This window comes from Falco rusticolus, chromosome 3 (genome assembly GCF_015220075.1).
Source record: "Falco rusticolus isolate bFalRus1 chromosome 3, bFalRus1.pri, whole genome shotgun sequence".
Taxonomy (NCBI): Eukaryota; Metazoa; Chordata; class Aves; order Falconiformes; family Falconidae; genus Falco; species Falco rusticolus.
In genome coordinates, this window is record NC_051189.1 from 76,332,582 (window position 1) to 76,345,812 (window position 13,231).

Sequence of the window (13,231 nt, forward strand, 5' to 3'; positions counted from 1 at the left end):
CTGGATTAAAGACTGGCAGAGAAAAGGGACGCTGTTCACATGTGCTGTGTGCAGTTGGCAGCTTGTAAACTATTTCTTTTTTAAACTAAACTATGAGAGAAAAGTAATTTTTACATTCCATATTTGGGACATTGGAGAAGACTTCAGATAGTCCATGAACCAGGATGTGGTTTTCTGGGGTGCTGTGCTGGGTGTACCGAGGTCAAGTAACAGAGCCACAGCAGTCAGCATGCACGCAACTGATGGGAGTTCTCGCCCAAAGGAGAACATGCCAGCAAACAGCAACCACAGCAACCCCAAAAGCAACTTCGTGTCTAGTCCACTAGTACTATGGTTTTTATGTAGAGATTATTGATTTTAGGTGATGGTGTCAGAGAAAGTGATGTTCTGTACTTAACGCACGTGATCTCATAGGTCATAAACTGTGTGCAATTACAGAAGCACTACTTACCAGTGGTTTAAACAGTGTTTGTTAGTTGTTGCTGTTATTATCTCTCCCAAGAGATTACTGCTATTGCTGTCTGTAGGCTGTGATTTACAGTAGTGTAATCATCTGAAAAGACTGGATTTGTTAAGCTGCTCAGATAATACAAAACCAAGTCAAGCAATGCTTACAGATAACAAATGGACTTAAAATGTTTTTCTTACCTGAAGATATATTAATATGTCCCTCCCACCCACTGCCCAACAGGTAAAGTGGTTTTTCATCAGGGGACACATTAAAATGGGAAAAATATGAAAGGATTTCTGTGAATTCTAGTATTAGTGACATCATCATCTTAGTGTGACTGAAGTGTTCAGTAACAACACAGATAACGCTTGATTCTTCTTGCTTAAAAGAGCACTAAGTCAGGGTTTTTCTCCCAGAACCTGACATCAGGTCTGTGAAAGTCTTCCTCCCTGGAGTGATTCAGAAAGCAAAACCAAGTGCTGTTTTGTCTCGAGTATGTAGACCATGTACATTGTTAGAGATTGTAAGAGGCCTTAAGACCCATCGGTAAATTTTCCAGTAACAAATTATTGTTATGTTAATTTATTAAATTATTTAGCCCTTCAGGAAAAATATTGTAATCATGCAGAGAGCTTGAGCTTTCTTCTTAACAGAGTGGACTTACAAAACCTTTTTAACCTTACACTCGTTAATTTTTACTTTGATATTCTTCATCAGTAAAAAGCCCTCCCCTTTGCCTAGCTTCATTCCCGTGTGCTTTGGTGGGGTTTGACACTGAAGAGGCCTCTGTAAAGGAGTGAGGGCCTGTGCCTGCATGTGCCTGCCACTCCTGCCCTCCGTGGAAGCCCATATATAGCAACTCCACAGGGATCCAGAACGCTGATGGGAGAACGGTGTGAAACGCAGGGGCTCTGAATTGAGCTGGCCCCAGGCCTCTCTGAACTAAATTTTGCTGCTTTCCAGGATATGGGGCCAAGGTCATTCCTGGTACAGATGCAGCAGAAGGAAGGGCTGGGGCAGGAATTTTCCATGGGTACAGACCTGCTGTACGAACTAGCAGTGAGCGAATAATCAAGGCAGGAGCCCTGGAGCTCCGACATCCTGCTTTCCCATCCACTGGAGAGGATGGAGGCAGCAGCTGCAGCTGTGGAGAGCTTCACTGCTCTCAGGGCCCCCAGCACACACTCCCCTCAGAGGCAGCTGGCCCCACAGCCCTACAGCCCCCCGCGAGCCAGCCCCTGCCCCAGCCGCAGCACTGTGTCCTTGCAGCCCTGGGGCTCTGGACATCCCAGGCAGTTCAGCTACTTGCAGCCCTGGGGCTGACAGCTGCAGAGGCAGTTGCCTGCTTTGTCCAGGCCTTCAAAAGCAAACAGATCCACCCAAAGCATGGGGTAAATACAAGCTACTGAAGTCTTAAAGAAAAACCCTGAAAACCCCACAGCACGCTGGAGGTGATCCCCATCCCCAGTGTACGCTGGACCAGCAGTGTGTGGGGCTGGTAGCTGCACAGGAAAACAAGAGCCTGGCCTCTGGTGAACATCCTCATTCCTTCCTAGGGATAGGATAGATGAAAGGAAAATATGCTTTCCACCTGCCAAAAAGACTAAATCTTTGCCAGTTAGACCATACCTTGCAAGCTGTTGGACAAGCTCGCTCCCCATTAATGTCAGTGGGATTTCTGTGGGAGCTCAGCAACTGCTGTGCTGCAAGCCATTACAGGGATAACAGAGTGGGATGACAAGGAAACATATTAATGCAAATGCATGTGAGGCTGAAGCCATCCGTGGTCTGTATTAAGTAGTGAATTCAGGTGATACTTCACAGAAAGGAATGGTTATACTTGAACAAATTAGTCCTCACAGTGAGTGCTGGCTTTCTGCTTTACAGATGTGGCAGTACCATTAGTCAAAATACATTCTCCCCAAGTCTGAAATGGTATTCATTGCTGCTTCTTTTTCTGAATGCCTTTCTTTCGTCCTCTTTTCAATTGAAATTCAACTTTTACATGTTTATCTAGATAATGTCCCGTAAGTACTTTTACATATAAATGTAGTTCTCAATTTTGACTTCTATAGCCATCAATAAAACATACTTTAAAACTACTCCATGGCACAGATGAGCTCTTCACTTTATCCATATTTTCTCTTACATACAACAAGGGAAGTATTGCTCAGTTCAGTTCTCTTATAGAAGGCACTGATGAGAGCAGCAGGTCCACATACTGTTCCCAAAAAGAACCTAGTCAGACTGAATGATGCCATTCATGAATGATGTCGGCATCGCGATGGCTGCTAGATCTTTTCAGTCCTCAGCTTCCTGCTAAAACAAATTCTTTCTGATTGTTCCACCTAGCGAACTCTTGTCGATCAATGCAATGCTGAATGGTGCTGGTGGCTGACTCATCAGTCTTGGCTTGACGACTGCACAGTCTAATGAGTAAAAGTGAGGCACTACTGACTAAGAAAAAAGGGCCAGTAGCTAACAAAGGAAGAAACAAGGAAGGAAAGAAAAGGGAATCTAGCAGCCATCATATGGACAGAGAGCACTGAGAAGAGTCACTAGTGTTTTTGCCAAACCTAAGCTGTATTTATTTTTCTGATGCCAATTTATTCAGTAAGACACTTAGATTTTGAAAATGGAATGCATAAACACTGTGTGGTAGAAATTACCTGAGAAGCAACACCTAACATACAGTGCAGGAGTGCATGGAGCACTTCTGATGGTGAGGGAGCCTGGGCTCCTAAACAGCCATTCCCAAAGAACGTTAAAAATATTTGTGGGACAGAACAAGCTGGTGAAATACAATTTTCTGAGCTGCTATCTGCTTATTTAAAGCATAAATGATCTTACGGCAGTTCTATGTGGTTTGTTTTCATATAAATGTTAAGCTTATCTTGTAAACACATCTTCAGTATGTAAAGTAAGTTAAAAACATCCATTCTAAAACTTGGATGCAAAGAGAATGTGGCTTGGATGCTTACTGGCATGAAGAGAGATATCCTGTCTTATTCTTTTTTGTTCTGTAATACAGTTGTAGCATTATCTGGTATCCAGGGCTTTGAAGGATCTATTGTAAGCACGTCAAAGACTTTTTAAATTACTTTGGTTTTGTAAATATTAGATCACAAAAATGGAGGAATGAGTGCCACAGACTTTCATTAAACAATGTGTCCATTATTGTTTTTCCTGTTTTGGAGGTGGAATTAAACTAGCACTAGTAAGACTCTGCATATTTATTCTTTCAATAAGAAAAAACCCCATGTTCCAATATTACCATGTCTCCAGAAATGTGCGTTCAAGGTGCAGCTTAGACACTAACTAGTCACCACTGTGTGCTACTTGTGCAGTCAGAGAAAAGAGGCGCCTTGCACAAGATCCTGATGTCCATGACGGAGCTTGGGTCAGCCAGGACTGCTGTGCTGTGATCAGCGTCTCACCTCCTTAGTGACCCAGGCAGTCCAGGACTAACAAGCTGTGGGACAAGTCTTCCACTTGGTAGTTTTGCACATGGGCAGACAGCATTCCCACAGCAAGTGGTAACTCGCCTAGCAGCCTTTCTGGCTAACACCCTCTGGCTCAGACAGGTAAGGGAGGTAAGTTCACAGCTACAGGGCAGTTGGTGGAGTATGGGCATGAAGGCCATGTGGTTGGAGGCTAGGAATGGCTGAGCCTGAACTTGGAGTCCAGATTAACACTTGACAAGAGTCTAAGGCTGGGCCAAATATGCAGAAGTGAGAAGACAACAAATCAGCAGCTTGTTGTAAGAAAGAGGACAAAACAAAAGAATGGGCAGAAAACCCTCTGCACCCTTGCCCCTAGACTCAGTTTCAGGAAATCATTCTGATGTTGGCATGCTACTTGTCAGCCCCCCCACAAGACTCCAAACTTCAGTCTCCTTCCTCTAAAATGTGACAACTTTCTGTTGCTGTTGGTTATTCTGGTACCTCATGATGCAAAGGTCAGTGTCCTGATGTAGAAGGTCTTCCTTGCTGAAGACCATCTGGGTGTGGATAGACCATATGGACAGCGGAATTCCTACTTTTTTTAGCATAAATCTTAAAAAGTCTGGGAAATTAGTACTTTTTCGTACTAATTAGTACTAATATTGTACTAACTAGGAAAGGCAGAAGAATAGTCAGGTTGTGAAATGAAGCATTCAAAAACTACAAAGTGTCATGATTAAGAGTTAGCTGGTGATTTGATTTGATCCTGTTATGCATACTCATTAGGATATTTTAAAAACAAGTTTGAGTCCAACTTTATTTATGCTGATGGTTCCTCAATGCAATATTTGTGTGAAGCTTTGTTTTCACAGGGCTCAGTACCATAATGGTCATCACAATAGCAGCGCTTGCTAGGTATTTTAGCTTCATTTTACAGACGGGACAAACTTCTTCATAGAGAAGTGGCCAATGCATCTGGCAAGGCAGGTTTAGAAGCTGGGATATCTTCATACCTTTTCTTTAATTCAATGACTGTTTCTTCTGAGCTAGAGCACTACATAAAATATACAGGGTAGAGATGAAGTCCTGTCTCTACAGAAATAAATATAACTCAGACATTATAGTGCAGATACATATCCTTAAGGTCTAAGTTATTCTGTTCACCAAACCAAATTGCTTACAAATTGGCAAACTAACAAATATCAGCATTTATCAAAATTAAATCCATATGTTCTCCAAATCCATGTATCATCAACTACTTCCAGATGTAAAAATCCATGGATAGCTTTAAGGAACTTCAGTCCTGCAGTGAGTTTCCACCATGAGTCTCAAAATCAGCACTGTTCACAAGCGATATACAGCAATATTTCGTCTCTTCAGGAGACAATACTCGTTGCTTTCCTTAGAGCCAGGTATCCTGTCACCACATCTGAAGGGAGCATCCGAATATAGGCAAATTCTTCAATAGTGCTAAATCTTAGCTTGCTCTGGGGATCTGTGTAATTTGCCTGAAAATGAAACAATAGCAGAGACACTCTTCAAATAAAATCTTAAAACAGAGTACTAAAAAAAGTGTCTGATTACATGATGACAAAATAGTGACTTTCCAGTAACAGCACTACTGTTCTACCACGGGACCAAGAGTGTGTATTTTTTCTTTCTCCTTGTGTCAGAACTTAGGAGAAGTTAACAGACCCCTATAAAATCACATTAGAAATGCATTAAACATAACAGAGGGCTGAAATAGTTTCATAAAAAACACAGTGCAAAAGAAATTCCTCAACTCTCTAAACTCACCCTAGCAACTCTGTGCCTTGTGCAGTCTCTCTCAAGGCAGCTCTCCAAAGAGTCAGGCTGCTGCCAATAAATTACCCACAAAGAGGCTGAATTATGGGTGCTCTGATAGCTTTGGACCGATTTTCTCTTCCTGCGTACAACTTAGCTTTTAATTTACTTTTAAGTGGTTGTTAAAGCAAGGGAGTTTCAGCTTATGGTTCTGTGACTGAACTGATAAGAAATTTGAACTCAGCATTGTGCTTTGCTACAGATGCCTGTTTTCAGGCTAGCAGCCTGGCCAGCTAACCCTGGGCTACGCTTGTGTCCTCTGCTATATTTGGACCCTGGGTGCCTGGGAGCAGTGCCAGTTTCCTTCTGTCCTCTCCCCTTCCCCGTTGCTACAGAAACCTTGAGCTCAGATGAGCTTGTGGGCAGTGCAGGAGGCTGGGCTGGAAGAAGACAGGCTTCAGGGTATCGCATCTCCACTTTCAGCCTCCAGGACAATCACTGCCTGTTCAGCATTGGATTACCAAATGTCTGCCAAGGCTCTGAAAGTGTCTTATGTACCTTTCTTTAACAGGAGATGGTGGCTGGCAAGGACCAGGCAGTTGAGATCCCTCAAGACATTGCAACTAAGAAAGAAAAGGCCAGGAAAAGCCGGAGCATTCCTCCCATCCACACTGTTGAAGTGCAGAGCCCTCTACCATTTTTATGTTGGAAAGGATCTGTTGACCATGGTAACAATCCAGTTAATCACCTGGCTTGATAAGACTTAGCAGAAAATTAAGTGTTATTTGTAGCTTCTCTTTTTATGAAGAAATGCCAGAAGGTTAATTAAATGTAGTCAGCTAATTTTCAATTAATTTTCAAACAAATTGCAAAGTTAGGACATTAGGAGTAAATTTATCCTTGGTGCTAACTTCACGGTTGCAGCAGCTATAAATGTATTTCTACTTCTATTTCAAAAATCTGGCCTCGTGTAAGAAAAAGCTAATCAAGTAGACTGCTTTTCAATGTACATGATTCTGTAATAAGCTAGGCAAGCAACATCTGCAATTTGTATCGCACACCAGTCTAGGTTAAAAACATTATGGCAGTTCTTCACCATTCTGATACTTTGTATTGGGCTGTACTATTTGCAGTCACTAATGTATGGTAGCTACTCATTTATGCCATGACTTCAGTGTGAAAACAAACTTCACTGCTACTTCAGCAATAATTAAAACAGATTAGAAAAGTGAAGTAAAGTGATTTTGCAAAGAAAAAACTCTGTCATGTTTAGAAACTAAGTCAAAGGCCACAGATACATCCTCTTCAAATACAATGAATTAGTTATCTCAATCTGTTTCTATAGTAACAAGGCTGATGCATTTTCAGAAAATGAAGGGAAATATAAACATTTGAAGGTTTGGTTTTTTTTTTAAATCTGCTTTACAATGAATTACTGGTTTGCATATTAGAGTATCGGAATAGTCATCTTGCAAGTTTAGAAAGAATAATTTTATTTTGCAGTGTCAATACAGTAGATAATAGCTTTTGAATTCTAGGCTGCCTTACAAATTTAAATTGGCTGCTCTGCTTAGACCATTGGTGAAATTAATTCCATTTGTTTTACATACAGAAAGAGAAGAGGATCAGTAGAATATAATTGTGGCATTTCATATAACTGCAGGTATACTGATGAGAGTACTGATGAGAGTGGTTTAATACACTTCTCTTTATTTTTGTACCTGCTAGACCATTTAATTCTTCCCCAAATGGGTAATGCTAAGGAATTTATTTTACTTCCCCCCCCCCCGCCCCCGGCCCCAGGGAATCCAGCATTCCCACAGAAAATATATTCTTACACAAATGCTTTCAGATTTTACATAGAAAATACAGGGACATGCTTCTTGCACTAGATTTCTAAAATATTCTATTAGCCCAGATACCTTCCTACTAACTAGGAAATTATTTTGAAAATATATTTAGTACTTCTTATGAAACATTTCTAGCATTGCAATGTAAAGGACACGCTGTCTCAGTTACCTTAATAAAAAAGATTTTTTTAAACAGCATTTTTATCATAGTCTGGAGAAACCTTGCAGGCCAGGTAAAATAGGAAACTTGACTCACGACGCAATTAGAGGATGGAAATTAAGAACAAAAAAAAAAACAACTGGAAAGACAAAAAAAGAATACAAAAGCAGCACTGAATGGATTCATACAGAAAGCAGAGTATTTATACTGAGCTAGAATAGAATATATAAATAACTGATGGAAAGGAGGAGCTGACAAATTAAAACTGAGGAACTGAGAGGAAGACTCTTATTTCCTATGGCTAAACTGCCCCTTTAGCTGGTAGGGACACTCGCATCTATAACCTGCATCATCATCTCACTATAGGTGCAACGACTGACTAATTCTGAAATGCATCAAAGCCATGCTGGAAAGCATTATTTGGTTTCTTGGAGATAGGGCAGTGAAGAAGACTTATACCCTTATGCCTTCAGCCCCACATAAACCCCTCACAGGTCAGAGATGTTGCAGCAACTCTAATAAAACATGGTGTGAATGCCACTAACACTTGCAAAGCAGCTCTGAGGGGAGAGGATACAGGATGGGAACAGATGAATACCATTAAATGACCCAGTATGGAATTTTTGCTATTTTGGTGAAATCTACTCATTATTATTCCACATGTCCCCCTATCTACCCTTCCTCCATCTACTACATCTTTATATTGAATAGGGATACTTATGCAAAGTTCCTTATTCAACTGACCCCTGCTCCTTCTCTGAAAATAAGTTGCTATTACATCAAAGCAATACCCTTATGAGTAAAAGACTGTAAGTCTGCCTGGCTGGAGGGAATTATTTTCCCTGGGTTTGTGAGCAGTCTCTTCCACTTGCTGTCTGCCAGTTCACCTGAAAGAGATGTTGCTTTCCCATTCCTTCTTGAACACCAAGAGTTATCAGCCTCAATCCAAGCAACCCACTCCATTTCCCAGGCTGCTAACATTCCACCTCCAAGGTGCCTTATTTAAATGTGTTACTTAAAAAATGAAAGTCAAAGAAAACATATGCTATAAAATCAAGAACTCAAATGTTAAGATGTGCAGGATTAAAGCTGATGCTATAGCTATTCTTTGATACCTTGCGCTGTGTATCCACTATAAGGCAATCCTTAAATAAGTGCTCACTCTTTCCCCCCCCCCCCAACAGGGACTTTGACCTGATTCAGTCTACAGAATGCAAAGTGCTGTGTTAACCTGCATCAACATAACAAATGTGTATATTGCGTATTTACAGACATCTCTATGAGGTGATATCAAGCCTGTGAGGTGGGCTAGCGCCCTATGGATGAGAAACAGATTGAACGGGGGGAAGGGACCCAGAAATTCTGTCTAAGGCTCTTTGACATTACAAAGGTTTCATTATTGTAGTTATTGAGTCTAACCATTAATTAACCCTTTTGATAGTCTGAAAAAGAACATTCTCATTCATTTCAATTGTAATAAATGCCTAGGCTTCTGCAAAAAAACCACAAAACACTGGAAACTGAAGGTGAAAAGTGAAAAGATATGCTGTTACTAACACCTGTTTTGTTTTAAGTAAAATTATTCATGTCACATAAGAACAGTGATAGCAGCAGATACAAATTTTTTCTTGGGCAGAATTCAATGATTTTACTCCTGTTTTGTGCCAACAGAATCTCTGGGGAATTCAGGTGCCAAATTGTAACTACCAACACTTCTGGAGCATGTGCAAACCGTATCTAACTCAAATGTGGGTTGGTTTTTTTCGCTTTTCTTTTTCTTTTTTCTTTAACAGAACCATGTAAAAGAGCCCATCTGTGACACACAGGCTATACATCTGCCAAACTCCCAGCACTGAAACATGGGGGTATCTGAAATTCTCCAAAGTGCATGCCAAGTGTCTGTCTCCAGCTGGTTTGTTTGAGGGAAAGTTTGAGAGCAATGATAATAAGTTGGTGGTTTTTTTAATCTGGGCCAATCAATGTAATTTTTACTAATCTCCTTCTTGGAAATCGCTGAGCCATCTTTTTACAACTTTCTCTAAAAGGTATAACAAAATAAATCAGCCTCAGGCAAACACTCAGCGTGGCAAGTTTGAGTCTTTGTAGTTAAAGCTTGGCAAAGTTAGCAGTCCTGGAAACCGTGGGCTACCAGCTTTCAATGTAACAATTTAGAGAATCAGAAATGGTGGGGACAGTGCAGACTCCACAGCTGGGAAAGTGGTGCGATAGCATGATGGCAGGACAAGGTATTTAATCTCTCCTGACATCTATTAACAACCTAGGGATTTTGCGATGTAGCAACAGTATTTGGGGTTTGGCCCTAAATCACCGGACAACTTACTAAGCACAAGGCTGAATAGGAACCTCATCAAGTACATCTTTTACAAAAGCATGCACCAGCTTTATTTCATTATGGAAACTGAGATGCCAATTTTGAAGGGAAAAATAAAATACTTACCGGAAGTCCTGAAATGTCCGAATATTTCTTGGCAGGCTTAAAGGAAGGAGGAGCATCAATATTAAAATCTAGAGAGAAAAAAAGGGATAAATTCAGAGTGCTATATATATCTTAAAACATAAACTCAAAATGTAAATAGGTAACAATACTTCTTTAGAATGCTGCCTTTACTTTCTGAGGTCTCTATTAACTAGCAACACTAAGGGCCAGAAATATGAAGCAGAATTACCTTGGAAAACATTTAGCCTGTTCGCACTGTGAACAGCAGCCTGATTCTGCTCACCTCTCCGATACCAGTTCAGTAAGCAGAACTGCCCTCCCGAAAAGGAAAAATGTGAGAGCTACCTGGAACGTGTCGATTTCTTCCAAGCCTTAATGGATTCCCTCACAGTCAGTTATTTGCAAAGAATAGCCATTATCATACACATGCTTTATGCTAAGACCACAAAACACGGCTCAAGATTGCAGCTCTGAAATACTATAATCCAGAAAAGCAAAGTAATCTTTTAAATCAGTTAAATCTTTAAGCATGTACCACTTCAAGCCCAGTCAATGACCTAGAAAATTGTCTGAATGTTTAAATTAAATGATGGAAATTGCTGTTCTTTGGTGCCCTTTAGATAGCAACTCTCATTCATAAACATTTTTAAGATACAATTGGTACATTTAAGTAGTTAAATCCCCAATTTTGGTTGTTTACAAAAATATCTTGTACCTGACTAATTTCTTTCCTCCTTCCTAATCTCCCTTGTACCTCATTCAGATGCTACTACGATCGAGTCAAATGCTCCATCCATATCAAATTTCTAACTCATCATCTCATAATTCAAAAGACACTAATGTCACAGCTGGTTTTAAATATGCAACTGAATTTTTTGCCTTACCTTCTTACAAACAGAACGTAATAGAAATAGCAACATCAGCAGATTGTCAGTTACAGTAGCCAGGTACACATCGTAATCTGCATTTTTCTGTAACAGTTGTGTCTAAATCGCTTCAAAAAAATGGCAAGCTTTTTTTGCATAAAACACTGAGTCTGACAAGAAGTATATGCATATATTCAATTCTGAAATGCCTCCACTTGCTTAAGTAAAACCTAAGGATCACATTCTGCCTCCCGCTATGTTCAAAAGTATCCTACTTTACCAGCAGACTTGAAGCATATGTAGATTAAGAGCACTGCTGTAACTCTGCTCCTGTAGATGTACACCAGTTAGAACTGCTAATCAGGACTACTAATAGTGTAGTTTCAGCTGTGCTGAAATAAATAGGGGATGTAGAATTTAAATCTCCCAAGAATCTAGGATAAGGAACTGGATAGGAAGCTGGGGCTGAGGTCTAAGCTACTGCAGGTAGGTGACTTAGCAGAATCTATTTGAAAATAGTTCAAAGATAGCTAGCCAAGTAGCAGCCACCCATCAGAAGACATTTCAGGCTGTACGCAGAGGAGGAGGCTCCTCAGTAGTGAAAAGGTGAGAAAAAACTGATGGGAACAAGGCGTTTCTGACCTGGTTTGCATAAATACATTTCCATTATGAAATTCTCTCCTCAAATGTATTTGAAGTTTGTCACAATACTCCAAATTATTTGCTTCCCCCTACTTTCCACTTAGGCTGCCAAGTGTGATTGGAGTAGTCTTAAATGTACTACTGGACCCTGTTGAAAAGCAGGAAACTGCATGCACTGATGAAATAATTTAGGTTTGTTTTAAAGAAAGTTACTTGTGTGGATTTTATTATTTATAAATACATGCAAAGCGTCTAAGCAGCTTACAGCTAGGATCATTTAGTTGCCATGGCAATGCCCTTTCAGAAGCAAGAATTTGTTTTAGGTTCTTCCAAGTTCTGTTCTTCTTGCCAGCTGCTGCTCCACCAATGCCAGAGTGCTAGAATTAAAAATACGGTGTTTAGAGAAAAAAATAAATAAAGAATACTACTTCAAAGCATGACACTTGTATTTCATAGTCTTTCTGATACGTCTCATCTTGTCATAAGCCATTTGTTATCCTCACTTATTTCATCAGTAGGCTAATATACTGTACACTTTAATCTTGGCTGCAAGAAAAACAAAGCTTTTTGAACTGTGTCAAAGCTACTGTGTTTACCATTAACTGAAGGAAATGAAAATCTGCTTTTTACATGGAAATAGAAAATCAATGTGTTTAGGTTTAGCCTGAGATTAGAGGATTCTGTATGTACTTACCATCATATCAGAACTTACTATTATGAAGCTGTGTCTAAAATTGTGATTACATGGCTAAATTTTCTCTCTCCTTTTTATGGCATATTACAGGTGCAGCTCTAGCTCCTTTGACAAATTACCCATGACTGTAGAAAACACAACTGATCTTGCAAAATGTAATAAATGCTATGAGAAACTTTCTGGAAATTTTATTTTCCTTTCAAAGGACAGAAGACAGAAGAATAGAAGTAATAAATAGAATGTTGGCTGTCAAGACAATTTCGCATTTTGAAAGGTACATTAATAGAAGGCTTGCCACAGGTACTACAATGGTAGTTTCAGTTATCAAATGTGATAGCTACAGAGTAATTTACTTATGTCCCTCCAGAGATAGAAGCTGCACAACATACTGTACTACTTCTACATGATCAAAGGACACATATTTACAGCTCTACTTCAGGAAAGAAAATGTTCTTACAATTGGGGAGTTGTTGTTATTTCTGTTAATAATTACTACCTGCGACATCGGTCTCATCAAAACTCAGCAAAGTTCTGCAAACACACTTCTGCTGTGATTGGTTTATAAATTAGCCTGTTAAATTGCTGAGAATTATAGGAGGAAAGATTCAATTAGAAAGCTTTTTTCTGTAAATGTAAGTTGTATTCAAAAAAGATGCTCATGAGCTAATGACAGGTGGAGGTTTGGCAATGGATATCCAATACAGAAGGTATATGCAAACGTTTGCTCTGAGGGTAACACCTTAGTAACCTAGAGATCATCGTAAAATAGAAACGGCTGGAATACGAGATGAAAACAGATGTACTACCACACTACTAATTCAAATTCTTTACGTGAATTTTCCCCAGGTCATTCCATAATGATTTTTTTCCCCCAGTAATCTG

At 39.9% G+C, this 13,231-nt stretch overlaps 1 protein-coding gene and 1 long non-coding RNA gene across 2 annotated transcripts in view; one reads left to right on the top strand and one right to left on the bottom strand.

Moving 5' to 3' along the window:
* LOC119144325 overlaps positions 1 to 7,690 on the top strand; it is a 28,070-nt gene extending 20,380 nt beyond the window's left edge. The window contains exon 3 of the long non-coding RNA XR_005103059.1: positions 6,251 to 7,690. This is a non-coding gene — a long non-coding RNA (uncharacterized LOC119144325). The remainder of the gene's footprint in view (positions 1 to 6,250) is intronic.
* Positions 4,681 to 13,231, bottom strand: part of INO80C (INO80 complex subunit C) — a 31,003-nt gene continuing 22,452 nt past the window's right edge. Inside the window, exons 3-5 of the mRNA XM_037379547.1 lie at positions 11,921 to 12,032; positions 10,148 to 10,215; positions 4,681 to 5,402 (exon numbers count right to left, since the gene is read on the bottom strand). Of these exons, the coding sequence (XP_037235444.1) occupies positions 5,271 to 5,402; positions 10,148 to 10,215; positions 11,921 to 12,032 (312 nt within the window). The 3' untranslated portion in view covers positions 4,681 to 5,270. The remainder of the gene's footprint in view (positions 5,403 to 10,147; positions 10,216 to 11,920; positions 12,033 to 13,231) is intronic.